Consider the following 16,907-nt stretch of genomic DNA (forward strand, 5'->3'; position numbering starts at 1 on the left):
TAAGAAGGCAAGAGGTTTTTTATTTTTTTTTCCTCTTGTCGTACTTACATTAGTTTAGTAATTCACATCCACACACAGAAACAACAACACCCCTCACGCTGAAACACACAGTTCAAACAACGACACGTTCGTCGCACCCAACACCAACGATTCCATTCACGTGCATTATAAACAACACCGTTCACAACCCGAACACGCTTCCCAAAATCCAACCTCTGGGTCCACGTCCCGGGAAGCGGTAACATCGGTCGCAACGGCCGATGGCCAAAGAGGCTCTGGTAACAATTTACTTTTGATGTTAAAATCTGAATTTGAATTCTTATAACGAAATCATTTACTTGTATCAAAATATTTTTTACTGATTGTATATATGTTACTGTGAATGACCGATATCTGGCGAATGTCAACATTCTCCGGTGAATGTCAGCATTCACACAGCCGTTTCGTGTATGTACGAAATATTTGCTAAATATCATTATTTCTCACTTACACCGGCAAATGTCGACATTCAGCATGCACTGATGGTGAATGTTGAATAAAAATATTTTTTACGTTAAGACAAAAATGCAACTTTTCAATATGTCAAAATAGGAGAAAGCTTAAGTAACAGCGCATGTAAATAAACTGTTAAACCTAAAACAAACAGTACATTCTTAATCATTAAAAAAATAATACAATAATAAACTTACACATAAATTATGTGATTAACGTCATACAATCTTGTTTATTGCAACAACATAAACTGTTACGGTATTTTGAATTGCACAAGAATCCCTTGCTTTTATTACTGCATTTATTCATGGAACACTTCGAACGGCCCTCCACTTTTCGAATTAGCTGCAGCTGCTTCTCTCGGCGATATTTCTTGAGAAGAAATCTCATCTATGGAAAGTAATTTTTCTTTACAAATTACGAACTGATTGCGGATATAAAGCTGCTTGAGGGTACCATTTTTGTTTGCTAATTTATAAAAAGTTGGAGTCTTCTATTCCAACAACAACCGCCATACATTTCGGGCATCTGTACGGCCACTGTCAACATCGAGGACTTCTATTCGTACAGTATAACCAATTTGAGCAGAAGGAAACGGCGAAGAATTTTGCGACAGAATGTCGCCCCTCTGTCGACATCGGCTTCTCGGGTGTCGTTTCTACCTCCACCAAAGCTTATGGGTGCTTGTCAACATACACCGGCGATCGTTCGAATGTATAATAATATAACCAAATATTCGGTCTTTCACCGTCGTATTTTATATGTGTCGACATTCACCGGAAAATATCGACATTCTCTAATTTCGGTCTTTCACAGTAACATATATACACATACACACACAATGGAACCTGCCAATGTGACCATCTCGGTGACAAGGCCACCTTCCTATAGTGGGCAAATTTATTTGGCCTGAAATTTACTCGATAGATTTTAGGGATAATTTTTCTCTCTGTATGGCCTTACACACCTGCTTATTGTGTAATGCGATCACTGTTAGATCTGGTTTTCCTGAAATCTAACCTGTTAAAGTGATCACTTTATGGAAAAAAATGGTGGGTTGTGGGTTTTTGGGTTACTGGCGACCTGCGCGTTGTGGACAAGAAGAAATTCTACTTGCAGGTCAACATCTGCCTCTCACATATTGTAGTATTTTCATTATTAGAAGTTGTTTCAATATTATAATACGGCAACTATTGTGAGGAACTAAATTCAATTCACATTTCAGTAAGAACATTTATTTAATGTTCTAAAAACTGAAAAAGTAGAAATAATTTCCTTACATCTGAAAGTTGCTTTTATATGATTTTTAAGGTAAGCTTCTAACTTTTCTTTGGGCACTAGTGATATAAAATCCAGCCCAAAATTTATAAATTGTTTAAGCTATAAAAATCTGAGACGTCTAGCAACCTTGTTGAAACAGAATTTGGAAAATTCCAGAAATATCAGTAGAAAGCGTTGTTTTTTACTGTGTACACCATTTTACTGACGACGCGTTGTAGGAATTTATGTTTTTTTTTGTTTTTTCTTTTTAATACTCTTTCCGCAGTGTGGGCACTAAGAGGGTCTCTTATAACAGGCCCATTATGGGTTTCTTTTTTAAACTTTCCGCCCTGTGGGCACTAAGAGGGTCTCTTTTTGCAAGCTCATTATGGCCAGGCCCACAATGGGGCTGCCGGGTGGTGAGGGACGGGCCCGACATATCCGAACGGACCACCACCCGAAAAGTTCCTGGGGATTTTACGACCCGTTCGGATTCGAACCCGGGTCCCCCCAGAGCGGTAGGCTGCCACCTTGACCGCTCGGCCATCCGGCCTTAAAAAATATATATATAAATATAAACAATTATAAAAAAATATAATCCTTATAGTTATCGAATGTTTAAAAATAGATAGACAGAAATAATAATTTTAATTCAAATATCTGTTTTCGTACTTTGAAAAAAGCAGAGGGCGCAAATATAAAGATCAATGTTTGGATCGGCGATGCCGAGGATTTATGTTGCGGTTTTTAAAGATTTTTCGATGTGATCGGTCTTAATTAAATAAATAAAATAAAATGCCGGTAAGAAATATTATCTACATTCACCTAAATAAATTTATTGTTTGTTGTTTAAACATATTAATTACATGTCAAATGTTTTTTTAGTTACAAATAATTTACTCTCATAAACAAATATCAATATCATACTGTACAGTATTGTCCTCATTAGCTACAGATAGAAAAAAAGAACGTTGTTAAAGTTTCTTTTTCTCTGACATAAATATAAATAATGAAGATTTTTATTTTTCTCTTTATTGAACTTTGGAAAAAATAATAGAATTTAATTTTTTGAATTTGATAAAAGTCTGCTGAATGAAGTGGAATGCAACTTATTGAAAAGCGTAACACGAAGGAGTAAAATTTTCACAATTATATTTTACAGCCGTTCTTATCAGTCATGTGCAAAACAGAAAATAAATACTTTTGAAAAATAGCATTCTTTATTCTAAATTTAGGGTAATTGTTTATAAGCCTATATCAACGTTTTCTCTCTTAATTTTATTTACAATGGAGACATACATACTAGATATGTCTAAGATACATAGAATATTTGAGAGGCCACTCATTTAAAAAACTCTATAAACAAAAAAGTCATATGACTACTTATCGACTCTGCACCATTTCAGCTGCCATTGCTTAAGCTTGTTTTTTACAAACCAACAAAATATGCTTTAAATACTACACAAAATAAAAAGTAGTTAATATCTTTATGTTAATTCTTTTCTTTCTATGATTGACTTCTAAAAATTTTAAGGGTTGGTAAGGGGCCTCGCACAGAGTTCAGCTTAGCGCCTTGAAACACTTAAATCTAGCCCTATGTCCCACACAAAATTACTGACATTTTAAACTTTAAAGAAAAATCCTTTAAAATTGACAGCATAACTTGTTCATATAAAGCTGGACAATTGGGAAACTTTTTTGCCAATTCTTAACAATTGAATCCGCTCTTTCAATCGGTTATATTTATGAGCTTCTCCGAATTCCGATTTCCGAATAATCATCTGTTTTTCATGTGGAAATACTGTAGATGAAAACTTATATTTGGTTCCCATATGGTTTTTTTGTTTATAGAATGTTTTAAATGAGTGGCCCCTCAAATATTCTGTGTGTTTTGGACATGTCTAGCATGTATGTCTCTATTGTAAATAAAATTAAGAGAGAAAATGTTGGTGTATGGCTTATAAACAATTACCCTAAATATTTATATTACTAATCAAGACATTTGTGTTGTCAATTATTATTGATTGAAATATACATAAATAACTTGTCATATTTAAAACAATACATTTTAAAAGTATTCAACAAATTTTGATTGCAACATTTTACTGCAGTGTGTCTTTAATGGGTGAAGTTGAATTTATCAGTTTGTTAGAAATTTTTAAAATATATTGTCTTAAATAAAATTTATTATAATATTAATTTTTTCCAGATAAATTTCAGCTAAAGAGATTAAATAAGATAAGCCTTGACCAGACTTAGAATGCATCTTAATTAATACAATAAAATTAGTGGAGAGTAGTGTTTATTTTCTGTTTTTGTGTTGATAATTTACAAATAGATTAATACAATATTCAGCACTATTTTTCATTTTATATGAATGAAAATATCTCATTATCTGTGTTAGCAAAAAAATATATTATATAATATAAGACATAATTTGATATTTATTACAGGCAGAAAAAACTGCAGATTCGGAAAATGTAAGGGTGGTAGTGAGGAGTCGGCCTATGAGTGAAAAAGAAGTAGCGGCAGGATATAAAAATATTGTAGAGGTATATTTAAGTTATACTTTTGTAATATTTATTTCTTACAGAATATTTAAATAATACTACATTACATTACATAATACAGTAGAGTCCCGAAAACTCAACACTCGATAACCCGGCAGTCTGGATAACTCAGCCAAACCCTGACAGGGTGAAAAAACCCCTAGTTAATTTTTATTATAGACAGATTTATGTTTTATTAAGTATTTTTCTGAGGTCTGTCTTATCAGGTAAATTACTGTACACTGTGTATTCATTAATTTTCATTTTCATGTAGTAATGGCTCTATGCCTTCATAAAGTACGTACTTTTCCTTTGTTTAAGGGTATTTGGGCAGTTTATTCTCTTGTATTCTCAAGAAAACAATACATACAAGTACAGTACAGTATTTTCTGAGGACTCCACACTCTTACTTATTCTTTTTTAACCCCATTCCTGATAACCCGGCATTTTCACGAACTCGGCCACCCTTCGGTCCACATTAGGCTGAGTTTTCAGGACTCTACTGTATTAGCATTAGTAATGAATATAATAACATAAATTATTTTTTAAAGATGCAAGGATGCAAGGATATTACTGCAAAAGAATATGAGAAATTATAATGTTTATAGTACTGTATGTTATGTATTATATGAAATGAAATATTGTTTTATACAGTAGAGCCTCGATTATCCGACCCAATTGGGGACTGGGGTTGGTCGGATAATTGAAAAGTCGGATAACCGAAAAGTATGAAAAAATCCATTATTAGTGTAGTATATTATTATATTCCATGTAATTAGTAAAATTAGTATATCGCTATTAACCTACTTCGTGTTGAATTTTCATCGATGTTAAGCCTAACAAAAATTTTTTAAAATAATAATCGTCGCTATTATATCGTTAAAAATTAGAAAATTAAGCCTCGTTTAAATACTGGCTCCCTTTCATGGTCGAATGAGTGTTGCCAGCTAAAACACGTAAAAATAATATTAAAGTAGCCGAGACATAGCCAAATTTTGTAGTGCCACATCACTAGCAGACATTTGAAATTTGCCGACTAGGACGGTCAGTTAACCGAGGTGGCGGTTAATCGGGGGTCGGATAATCGAGGCTCTACTGTATTTGGTATATTTTCTTTAAATTAGTAGTAATGATTGAATTTTATAAGAAAAATTTTACGATTACTTGGTCAGATAATAACAAAGAAAATTAACTTACTATCAAGAAGGCTCTCAGTTCAAATTAATATAGATCTTTTTGGTTTATGATGGATAATTCAGGTGAGGTTTTCAAAATTTAGAATTGGTACATAGTCAATAATATTTAATTCTTTACTAGAAAGATTTAAAATGGCAATTACAGTCGACCCCCCTAAACAATGTTGATTATTCTGTTTTATATGAATTTCATGTTGTATGAGTCACTTAGATTTTACGAATACGCGAGTCGTTTATAGCCCAACATACGTATTTGTAAAATCTAAGTGACTCGTACAACATGGAATTCATATAAAACGGAATTATCAACAGTGTTATAGGGGGTTGACTGTATAAAACTTGGATTAATTGTTTACATTTTTAAAAAGTGTTCTTTTAATGTCTTTTAATGATCAAAAAGTGAGCAATCCTTGGAAATCAGTCTAGTCAATATTAAGGATAACATAACATTTCAAACTCCATTTACTTGAGATAGAATTTCATTTTACCTATTTTTATTTGCTGTACATAAGAAATTAACTTATTTTTAACTTCTAATAACTATGGTCATAACTAATTTAAAATTATTTGGATCATAATTTAGGATCTAATTAATTTTTATACAAACATTTCACTTATAAAAATTTCTTATCTGAAGAATCTTTTTATATATCTATACTACTATATAAAGAGACAATGTATTTTTTGTTTGTGACCACTAACCATGAAAACTACTNTTTATACAAACATTTCACTTATAAAAATTTCTTATCTGAAGAATCTTTTTATATATCTATACTACTATATAAAGAGACAATGTATTTTTTGTTTGTGACCACTAACCATGAAAACTACTGAACCAATAATTACTAAATTTTAACTGTAGCATTTTTATGATCCCCGGAATGTTTACCACTAATCAAACCTACAGATTTTTTATTAAATAAAACTGTAACGGATTTCTGTCTGTTTATTTGTCTCTCTCTTCACTAGATGGCGACACATGAATTAGTACTTTCTGTCTAAAAGAAAAGTCTATTATTAAAGTTTACTATTATATTTGAAGAACTGACATTAAATTATAATTAGTTAATTAGCAAAATCTTTGAGGAATTAAAAAAGTGATGTCATCATGCTAGATGACAGTATGTGTACTTATGAAGGATTTTCAAATCATTACGCATTAATTTCTGCAGGTAATTGTACAAAATATTCGAAATAGTTATTGGATTTATCTCAAGTGAATATTTTTCAGATTGATTGATAAATAATGTCGAGAGCTGCGAGAGCACAAATAGGAAGAAAAAGTTCTGGAGCTATTATTATTCATAATTGTACACAATGTGAATCTACAGCAGAGCGATCTCAAAGACTAGAAGAGCAATGGATTCGTTTGGCTCAGAATCGAATGAGTATAGCAAGGAATTTTTTAAGTTTCAAATCAATATAACTTAATCAGAAGTTTTATGATTTTATTTTTTTATATTTTGCAATACTCTACTGCAATACTACACATTGATCACCCAAAAATAATTAATGAACAGTTAGTTCAAATTTTCGAAGTTCTATATGTATATAAGAGTGGGCGAGGCCGTGCGGGGATGCTAGTTTTATAAATAGAATTTTGAAATGTTTTCTCTCAATTATATATTTTCAGTACCAAGTATTTTCTGTCAATATACTGTAGATTTTTTGTATGTACAATGTGATTACAATTTATAAGTTTAACTCATTCCTGAAAACTTAACATAAAACAAAATCTCATAAATACAGAGAAGCTTTTCTGTTATTTCGTATAGTTGAAATTTGTATGTTGTTGTATAACCCAGTTATATTCTTGCTTCCTGAATAACATTGAAGTGTTATAAAACTATTTACCTATCAACCAATGGTTCTAATTGAAATAAAATAAATAAACTGAGTGTTCATTAAATTATTCACCAATCTAAAAGGAACAGATACAAAATGAGAGAAGCAAATATGTAAGTTATCAGATATTTATTTAAGAAAAAAGTTATTAGTCAAAGCAATAAGTAAGCAGGAAACAAGTAAAATAGAATAAAATAGAATAGTTTTTTAATTAAAATTGTAAACATTAAGAGAAGGATCTGTAATGCAGAGATGAAGTTTATTAAACAGCCAAGTTACATTGGAATGAATAGCACTACCACTAGCAAACAAAGACACAACTTGGATGAAATAAAGAAAATGGAGATTAGAAACTATGAACTATCTAATTGGAACATGTGGAAATTCGTTCTTGTAGCATATATGATTAGAATAGTTTGTTCACAAAAATATCAGTTGGTGTTTGGTGTATTAAGTATTTTGTCTCATAAATGAGAGGGAGGAAGAAAATTATCTTTTATTTATGTTTACTATAGTATTCATAAATAAGGATCACACTGTAAAAAGAAATAACCATGTTATTTTTGCATAATAAATAGCATTTTTTGTACTCAGTATTTGAATCTCAAGATTGTGTCCAAATGTTGGTACATTTATTATAAAACTAATGGCATTTAAGGGTTGATTGTTTATGATTAAGGCAAAAATATAAATATTTAGTGTAATTGATAGACTTTAATTATTAATTATATTCAAGATTTTCTTAAAATTTATACTTTTATATTTAATTTTTTTTGAANATATATATATATATAAGAATATATATTTATATTTAATTTCCAAGGAAATGACTTTATATAATGGGTACATTAATTAAAAAGATTTGCAAAGCTATTAAAATAAAGTTATTCATTATATGTGTAAAATTTTGCATCTGTTATGTAGTTAACTATATATTTGTTTATGATATTAAGCCAATAATAAATTTTTATTCATAAAAAATTATAAAATATTACTTTCATAATCATATGCAAACAATGATATAATATAAAATCAAATTAATCAAATGTACATAAAACAAGCAAAATAAATTATATGTATAATTTATTTTGCTTGTTTATGGCCTGAAATTAAATATTCTATTGTCTGATTTGAAAATGTGAAATTAAGTTATCAAGTATCAAGTAGTAGCCCTAGATTTAAAATTTTAATTTGTCTCTTGCGTATAGAAACAGAGTAAAAATATTATTTATCATTTGTATTTTATAATTTTTTATTTTAAATTCTGATTACTTATAGGTTGATAGTGTTCAAGGAATGGTTACTGTATGGAATCCAAATGGAACTCAAGGAGAGCCTCCTAAAAGATTCACATTTGATACTGTATTTGGACCAGATGCAAAACAACTAGATGTATATAATCAAGCTGCCAGACCAATTATTGATAATGTATTAGAAGGGTATAATGGTATGTAATTTTTAAATTGCTAAATCAAATTCTATATATTTTTGGAGTGGTTTTCTTTCATTTTATAAGAATTTAGTATAATCATTTAAAATATACAATAAAAACTGTGTAAATCAAAATCACACTATACCAAGTTTATTTTTCAGTTTTTACAGGTTTTCACTTTGAACAAATTTTAGTATTTTTTTTAAAATTTAATTTAAACTACACCATATTAATGTCATACAATTACATTCATTTTTAAAATAAAATCTCTTTTACATACATAAAAATAATTTATTAGTAGGTTTAATCTAAAAGTTTACTGGGTTTTATTACTAAATATGGGAGTATTGCACTGCAAGAATTGAAAGCCATTTGATCCTAAAAAGTTTTCATTGTTCCAAAAATCTGTTCTAGGCATTTGAATAGTTCTTGGATTTGATCCTTATGTGCTCACACAACAGTGAACAATCTAATTGAAATACCAAGAACTAGTGTCTCACTCCGCCATTATAAATTCTAATCACATCTGACATCTTGAGGAATTTTAATATTCTAATTAATCATTAACTTCAATCTCTGTAATTACCAACAGCATTAATCAACTTGTTAGCAAATAGAATGCTCAATACTATTAGTTACTATAGTATCAAGCATTCTATTTGTACTATCTAACTATTCCAAACAATATAAATTGGCAGTACTGTGTTACCTTTTTCTTGTTGTTTTCAAAAAATTGCATTTGGTGCTTGTCATTGATAACTCTGTTCTTAGAAACTCGTTCGATTTTTGAAAGTATTTGATTCTTACCCTGGTCAGCTAATGTTAACTAATAATAACTAACAAAGACTAATATTAACAAAGATGCTGTGTATGTATGTCTCCTCATATGACCTTCATTTCTTTGTAGTTTCAGAAATATTCTCAAAACACAATTTGTCATGCTCTGCAGTGATTTTTATGTCTAATTTACCTATTCATTAACTAGTGAAATTTTGATTTTTCACTTTTTTTAGGTTAAATTTAGTTATTAGTACCCAAATATCTCTTTTTTTTTCTGCATTAGTTAGGTTTCTAGCCTATTGTAAAATTTAACACAGAAAATTGCCTTATTCCAAACTTTTTTGTTTAGGCAGATTTCCATTTTATTCAGATTCCCTTTTACTGTTTTTATTTTGAAATTTTCTCTCTTGAACTGAGACTTTTGTTATCCAATATGATGACTAAAGCAAAGTTGAAAAATCCACAAAACTACAATTAGAAAACTACAGTACCTCTCTGATCATCCATCACTGACACTAAAGTTGGTTTCTACTCCAAATACCCCAGCAATTTCCATCACCTTTTGTTTCAGTATTGGTTTCAAAACAGGACAATTTGATGAATGAATTTGCTTTAGCCAACATACCAGAGCATCTTTGTATGGTGACTTTCTCTGGCATTTTTGAGACAGCTGCAATGAAAAGCCAAGAAAAAGTTTCTTAATTTCTTCTTTTTTTCTGTAGGATTCCCACCAATGTTGTTTTTGAAAGGTTTTTTTTTTTTATAAATTCGGCTTGCAAAGTTTTTTTACATTCAAATTCAGACACAAGTTCTTATTTATCCTTCAGTGTAAGCATTGTTAGCTTTTGGACACTCATTTCTAACAGAAATGTGAAACACGTGCTACAAAATAATGCATAACGTGAGAAAATGCAAAATTGGATTCTGCTTCAACATTGATATAGATTGTATATTGATTTTTTGTTTATCTGTTATTAATTTATATGTAAAAATACATAAAATGTTAAGGCATTTTTATTAATATGTATATATTAATAAATAAGTCAACTCTCCTCCAGAAAAAAATGAGTTCATGCCACACAGTTTACTGTGCAGTGTGAACTCATTTTTTTCAGTAGGGGAGTTGACTTATCATACATCTAAACAAGTGTGGGACAGCAAAAGTATATCAATTTATCCAATGGTGTTGAGTAAACCAGGGTTTTTTAATATTAATGCCTATGTAAGTTGGTTGGGATCACAGAAAACTGACTACTTAACTGACAGTGTCTAGTTATGCCTATGACGACTTGTGCGGACTTGACTATAAATATTTTAAAGCAATTACTTAATTAAAAAATGTAGCAGTAGAATAATAATTTTTTTTTTCATATTTTTATATTAATTAAGAATATTTAAATTTATTTCATATATTGCTTTAATATATTCAGATTGCAAGAGAAAATAATTTAAAATGTTTGGAATGCTTATAATAAAAGCAGTTATAAAAATTTTTATAACTACTTTTATTAAAAACCTTCTGTTCATCTGTATAACAGATCAACTTTAAAATATTAATTTTATAAATTCTGAATTTTTATTTCAATTTTTAGTATTATGTTTTTTTTCTCTACACATGACATGGAATATTAAAGTTATGATTTTTTAAGAAATATTATAAATGTTTTCTTAATCACCTTATTCATAGTATCATTTACAAAAAATTTAGATAGATATTATATTTCAATAAAAATATCTAAGCTTCTAGATGGTTTGAAAAACTCATGTAATTGTATTTCAAAAAATAAAAAAATGATTTTGTTTGATTTATATTTAATTTGTTATAAATTAATTATAATATTGTATTCTAAATATCTGTAGTTTGCTTTAAAATATTTCAAATGCCAATAAAAAGACAAAAGTTCTCACATATGATAAAATAGAAAGAAAAAATCTACTTATACTTTTTCAATTTAATTATAAATGGATTTTTTAAACTTCTGTTTATTGAGTGAAGTAAATAAGTTTCACAAAACATCTGAATTTTTGTTAACTGACAATGCTATAGAACCTGAAGAAAGCTATTAAACATGGCCAAAAACGTTTGTTCACTCAAGAAACTGCTAGAAAATGTGTAAAAAGGTTTTGTGAAACTTATTTAAAGAAGTTCTAGCTTTCCATGCATGGAATTGAATGAAGAATATAATTAACAATACTGAATTTATACTTTATTTCAAAATTAACATAATAATAATAATAATAATATACCATTCAATTTTTATTTAGGAACAATATTTGCTTATGGACAAACAGGAACTGGAAAAACATTTACAATGGAAGGAGTTCGTTCAGTACCAGAATTGAAAGGAATTATTCCAAATTCTTTTGCACATATCTTTGGTCATATTGCAAAAGCAGAAGATGATAAAACGTAAATTTTTAAGTAGAAATATTAATTATCGTTATACCATATGTTTCTTTATAAAATAATTAATTTATAAAAATTGTTTATACATTTATGTGTATTATGCATTGCATTAAATTTTTATGAATTTAGTTTATTAATAATTTTATGTTAAAGTAGTAGTTTAATCTTTTATATGGTAAATCCATTATATTCAATTACATTTATTACTAATTCTGAAATATGAGGATTATGTTATAATTATTGATCACTAATGCATAAAAAAGTGAGCTTCAAAGTTATCAAAGTTTTTGCAGGCACTTCAAATAGTTTAAGCCATGTCTAATACCTGTTGCCAAATTTCTGGCAGGCTCTATACTCCATTGACAGAGTGTATGGATCACTCTTTTTCAGCTAAAGTAATTAATGAGAATTGACCTCATATAAGAAATTCCTTGAACATCACTAACAATCTGCATTTACACAAGAACTGCTTACACAACAATGATTGCTGCCATATTGCTGGTATGGTAACAACAATGCTGCAGGAATAAAGTTGGGAGAACATTTAGAGTCTGCCCTATCTCCCAACATCTCTCCTGTGATTTTGACTTATTCTAGAAACTAAAGGAGCCTTGACAAGGTTTAACAATTCCCAACAACAGATATCATTCTAGTTGCAATAGAGCAGTCCATGCTCTCTCCGTGAAAGCATCAGAGCCAAGGTAGAGAGCATTAGATAGAGAATATAAAAATTAATAATAGTGAACTGATAACAAAATTTTAACTGAAATGTTTTGTGTCAAATAAAACTTAGTATTCTTACAGTGATATGAAATTTAAATAATTCATATGGATGTGGAATCTTAAAATAACTAATCTTTGAATTTTATTAAAGACATTTACATTAGAATATAATCTGTTTATTCATTGTTTAGAAAATATAATAATTCATTTTTTTAATTTTTTATAATTTACATACATTTATTTAATAGGAGTAAAAAAAGAACTTATATATTAGAGAAATGGGAATTAGAATTTTAGATTCAGTTATTTGAAAATTTATTGAATTTTGTTTTTATATTAACTTGATTAACATAGTAATGCATCCCACAAAAAATAGAATGCTGGTTAAAATTTCACTAATCAAATAATATATCATCACAAAATAAACAAATTAATTCCAATATTTACAAAATGTTTACAAACTTTTTATTGACAAGGTTACAAGATGTGACCATTGCAGTATAAATGATTTAACTTCATAATACAGAGTTATTAGATGTCTGTATAGCTTCATAGCAAAATTTTTTATTTGGTGATATTAATAATTAAAATTATTATTTAAATTAATGAATTGAAAAAAATTTGGCTTTCTTTATATCATTGCAATCTCTTAATAAATTCTTGACAATAAAAAATTTTCGAATTAGAGCCCTGTATCTAATTTTTACTCATTCTAAAAAATTATAAATATCAGTTTATTTATCATAAATGAAGACCTTTATTATAAAATGCCAAATTATCAAAAGATGACAATTTCACAAAAATTAACCTATTGTTTGGTTGTGGAAATTAGTTTTTTTCTTACAGTTGAGTAATTATCCATGTGATTAGTTTAGAGAAAGAGTACTACTGGGTAACAATATGAATTAAATAAATAAAATATTTTCTTACTAGAACTACACTATAAATAAAAACCAAAACCTTTAAACAATCCAGCAAATCGTTTTTTTAATATCTTAAAAGCACTTTCGAATGCTTTAAGCGATCATCCTCAGTTATCATTTTGAATCGAATGAAGAATTCGAAATTACATAAAACAAAAATTCAAAAAGCGGTTACATACATACACATTAACATTTAACAAGCTTAAATAATTGCAAAAATTATGCAATTATGCAAGTTAATTAAAGTGAAATAAAGAAATAAATTAAAATATATACATCCAGTAAAAATTATCTTAATTAACCTTCCCACTTATATAAACTACGTCAACTCATCATAGAAGGATTTTCATGTCGATGACAATCCATCGGCATCCCTATGATTAATACAGTTTGTGTGCAACAGCGCCTTGTGAATTTCTAGTTTTTCCAGATGTTTCACAGCCTGCTCGGATCTTGTAGCCTTGATGATCAATGCCTGATCCCAGACCTTGATATTCTGTTGATTGGCAAAGGCAGCAAGCACTGTAGAGTCTATGTTTTTATTCACCAAGTGCTTATGTTCAGCAATTCTTTTCTTTAAGTTTCTCATTGTTGTTCCTATGTATACCAAATTGGAGTTAAATCTATGGTCTTTTAACAGTATAGAGTATACTCCTGCCATTGCGTTGCATTCGTAACTGCCTTTATCGTTCCTTAAGAGCCTGTATACGGTGGGATTACGCTTGTAAACTATCTATATATTCTTATTTCTGGTAACTTTCTTAACCATCCCTTTGAGGAACGGTATGTAATTGAGTACGACTCTTTCTTTATGCTGATTCCCTTCCTGCGAGGGGTGTCACTTCTGACAATTCGCAATGAGAGCATCTATTCTTTCTCTATGGTATCCTTGCTGTATCACTATGTTTCAGATATATTCCAATTCGTTGTAAGTGTTGCAGATGCTGGTCAATGCATGTGTGCCCTCCTTATCCATGAATGAAAAACCGCCATTTTTTTATGCTCAGGGTCTGCGGAGTTCCTAGGAATGATGATAGGAAGATAACTGGTCTTCCAGTATATATCTGTTCTGTCTTCCCGCTTATATAGTTTATATAAGCGAGAAGGTTAATTAAGATAATTTTTACTGGATGTATATATTTTATTTTATTTCTTTATTTCACTTTAATTAACTTGCATAATTTTTGCAATTATTTAAGCTTGTTAAATGTTAATGTGTATGTATGTAACCGCTTTTTGAATTTTTGTTTTATGTAATTTCAAATTCTTCGTTCGATTCAAAATGATAACTGAGGATGATTGCTTAAAGCATTCAAAAGCATTTTTAAGATATTAAAAAAACTATTTGCTAGATTGTTGAAAGGTTTTAGTTTTTATTTAACTATATGAATTCCAGATCTATCTCAAAATTTAATGAAACTTTGAATCCAAATGGCATCTGTGTAACTTTTGTATTCTATTTTGCTACCACCTGTTAAAAAACTTTTTTAAAAAATTTTGAGTAGGACTAATTGCATTGTTTTAATCTTTCAGTTATTGATAGCTTATATGATTATCATTATTCTGTTTTAATTTCAGTTCAATTTTTTTAACTGTTTCAAACTTATGCATATTTATAATTTTTGTTTTTTTTTTACTTTTTTGGAAGACTTTACACTACCAAATGAGATATATCCTTTTCATTTAAAGAGTCCAATTTAATATTAAAATAATTATTTTTCATCTAACAATTGTATTTTTGATTTTGTTGAAATAGAACAGAAGTAGTTGGAATTTTCTTAGTTTGACTAAGACATAATTTATGGCACAGTCAAAATTACTTATAATCAACATTTTAAGAGATTTCACATCAGTATGCATTTGCTTGAAATTTCCCGGATAAACAGTATCACACTGAAATATCTGTATACAAAGTTCTTCAACACATCTGCTGAAGAACTTGTATACAACTTTTTAGGAGACACATCTGTTGTTTATTATTTATTTGGTTTGTTGTACCGTGTTTCCCCGAAAATAAGACATCTGCAGAAAATAAGACCTAGAACAGAATTTGCTGAATTGCGAAATATAAGACCTCCCCGTGAAAGTAAGACCTAGCGAAGTTTTTTCAGTCGTAACGGTCATCAACAGATGGTTTGAAAGTGGCCGTTGGCTTTTTGAAAGTACAGCCACTGATTGGTCAGCAGACAATTACGCCACACGGCATGATTTGCATAAGACTATGGCTTGGGAATCACAGATTTGCATAACGTTACGGCTGGTGATGGCTAATTGGTCGGCCGGGAATCATGCCACATGACATATGCATAGTGCTACGGTTCAGTAAGCACTAATTGGTCATCGAGTCCGATGTTGACGCTATAAAAAGGCGACAGTTTGACACATCAGATATACGTCACTCTTGTCTAAGTTCGACTTGGGCATTTTTTTGTTCAATAATAAATGTGAATTCTTTTTCCTGGAAAAAATAAGACACTCCCTGAAAATAAGACCTAGCGTATTTTTCAGAGCAAAAATTAATATAAGACACTGTCTTATTTTCGGGGAAACACGGTAGTTCAAAAAAGTACCAAATTGTAGAGATCTACAGAAGATCTACTGGTCAAATTTCTCTCTAATTTAGCATTTGAAGTTAGACCCTTTCATAGTATGAAGTACCCTACATTTTTTTTTAATTTATAAAAGTTGTATTTTATTATTGATAACAAATTGATTATAAATGCTAAAGCATATGATATAGTTTATATTTTAAATTATTAAGAATTGCTTAAATTTTACAATTTAGATTTTTGGTAAGGGCCTCTTATTTAGAAATTTATAATGAAGAAGTCAGGGACTTATTAGGAAAAGATCAAAATGTGAGATTAGAAGTAAGTATTAATAATAATAATATTTTTAATATAAATTGTATTTAAAGATATATGCATATATTTAAAGATATGTATGATGATTGTTTTTTATAAATATATGTTTTATTTTTGAATTATTTGAATTAATTATTTATTTAGTCACAAAAATTATTTTTAAGAACCTAATTTTAAAATTGAGAGGATAATAGTTATTATTTAAAATTATTAATTGAAAGAACAAATATTAATTTGTTCTTTCAATTAATTAATATTAATTAATTGAAAGAACAAACCCAGAGCCCAACTTTATGATGTATTTTAAGCCTACAGGGTGGGAAAACATGGGTCACAGACTCATTAGACCCCCAATGATGACATGCACGTTAAATATCTTGAGAAGAAAAACAGAAATTTAGCATTTTGTATACATATATTCTGAATTGAAATT

General features: G+C 29.0%; 1 protein-coding gene across 1 annotated transcript in view; it reads left to right on the top strand.

The window, feature by feature from the left end:
• The first annotated feature begins 2,442 nt into the window (after positions 1-2,442).
• The window catches only part of LOC111620317 (kinesin-like protein KIF3A), a 38,571-nt gene continuing 24,106 nt past the window's right edge, over positions 2,443-16,907 (top strand). Inside the window, exons 1-5 of the mRNA XM_023362236.1 lie at positions 2,443-2,553; positions 4,206-4,304; positions 8,624-8,792; positions 11,823-11,967; positions 16,396-16,480. Coding sequence (XP_023218004.1) covers positions 2,548-2,553; positions 4,206-4,304; positions 8,624-8,792; positions 11,823-11,967; positions 16,396-16,480 — 504 coding nt within the window. The 5' untranslated portion in view covers positions 2,443-2,547. The remainder of the gene's footprint in view (positions 2,554-4,205; positions 4,305-8,623; positions 8,793-11,822; positions 11,968-16,395; positions 16,481-16,907) is intronic.

This window comes from Centruroides sculpturatus, unplaced genomic scaffold, assembly GCF_000671375.1.
Source record: "Centruroides sculpturatus isolate CEXI.00-Female unplaced genomic scaffold, Cexi_2.0 scaffold4, whole genome shotgun sequence".
Classification (NCBI taxonomy): Eukaryota; Metazoa; Arthropoda; class Arachnida; order Scorpiones; family Buthidae; genus Centruroides; species Centruroides sculpturatus.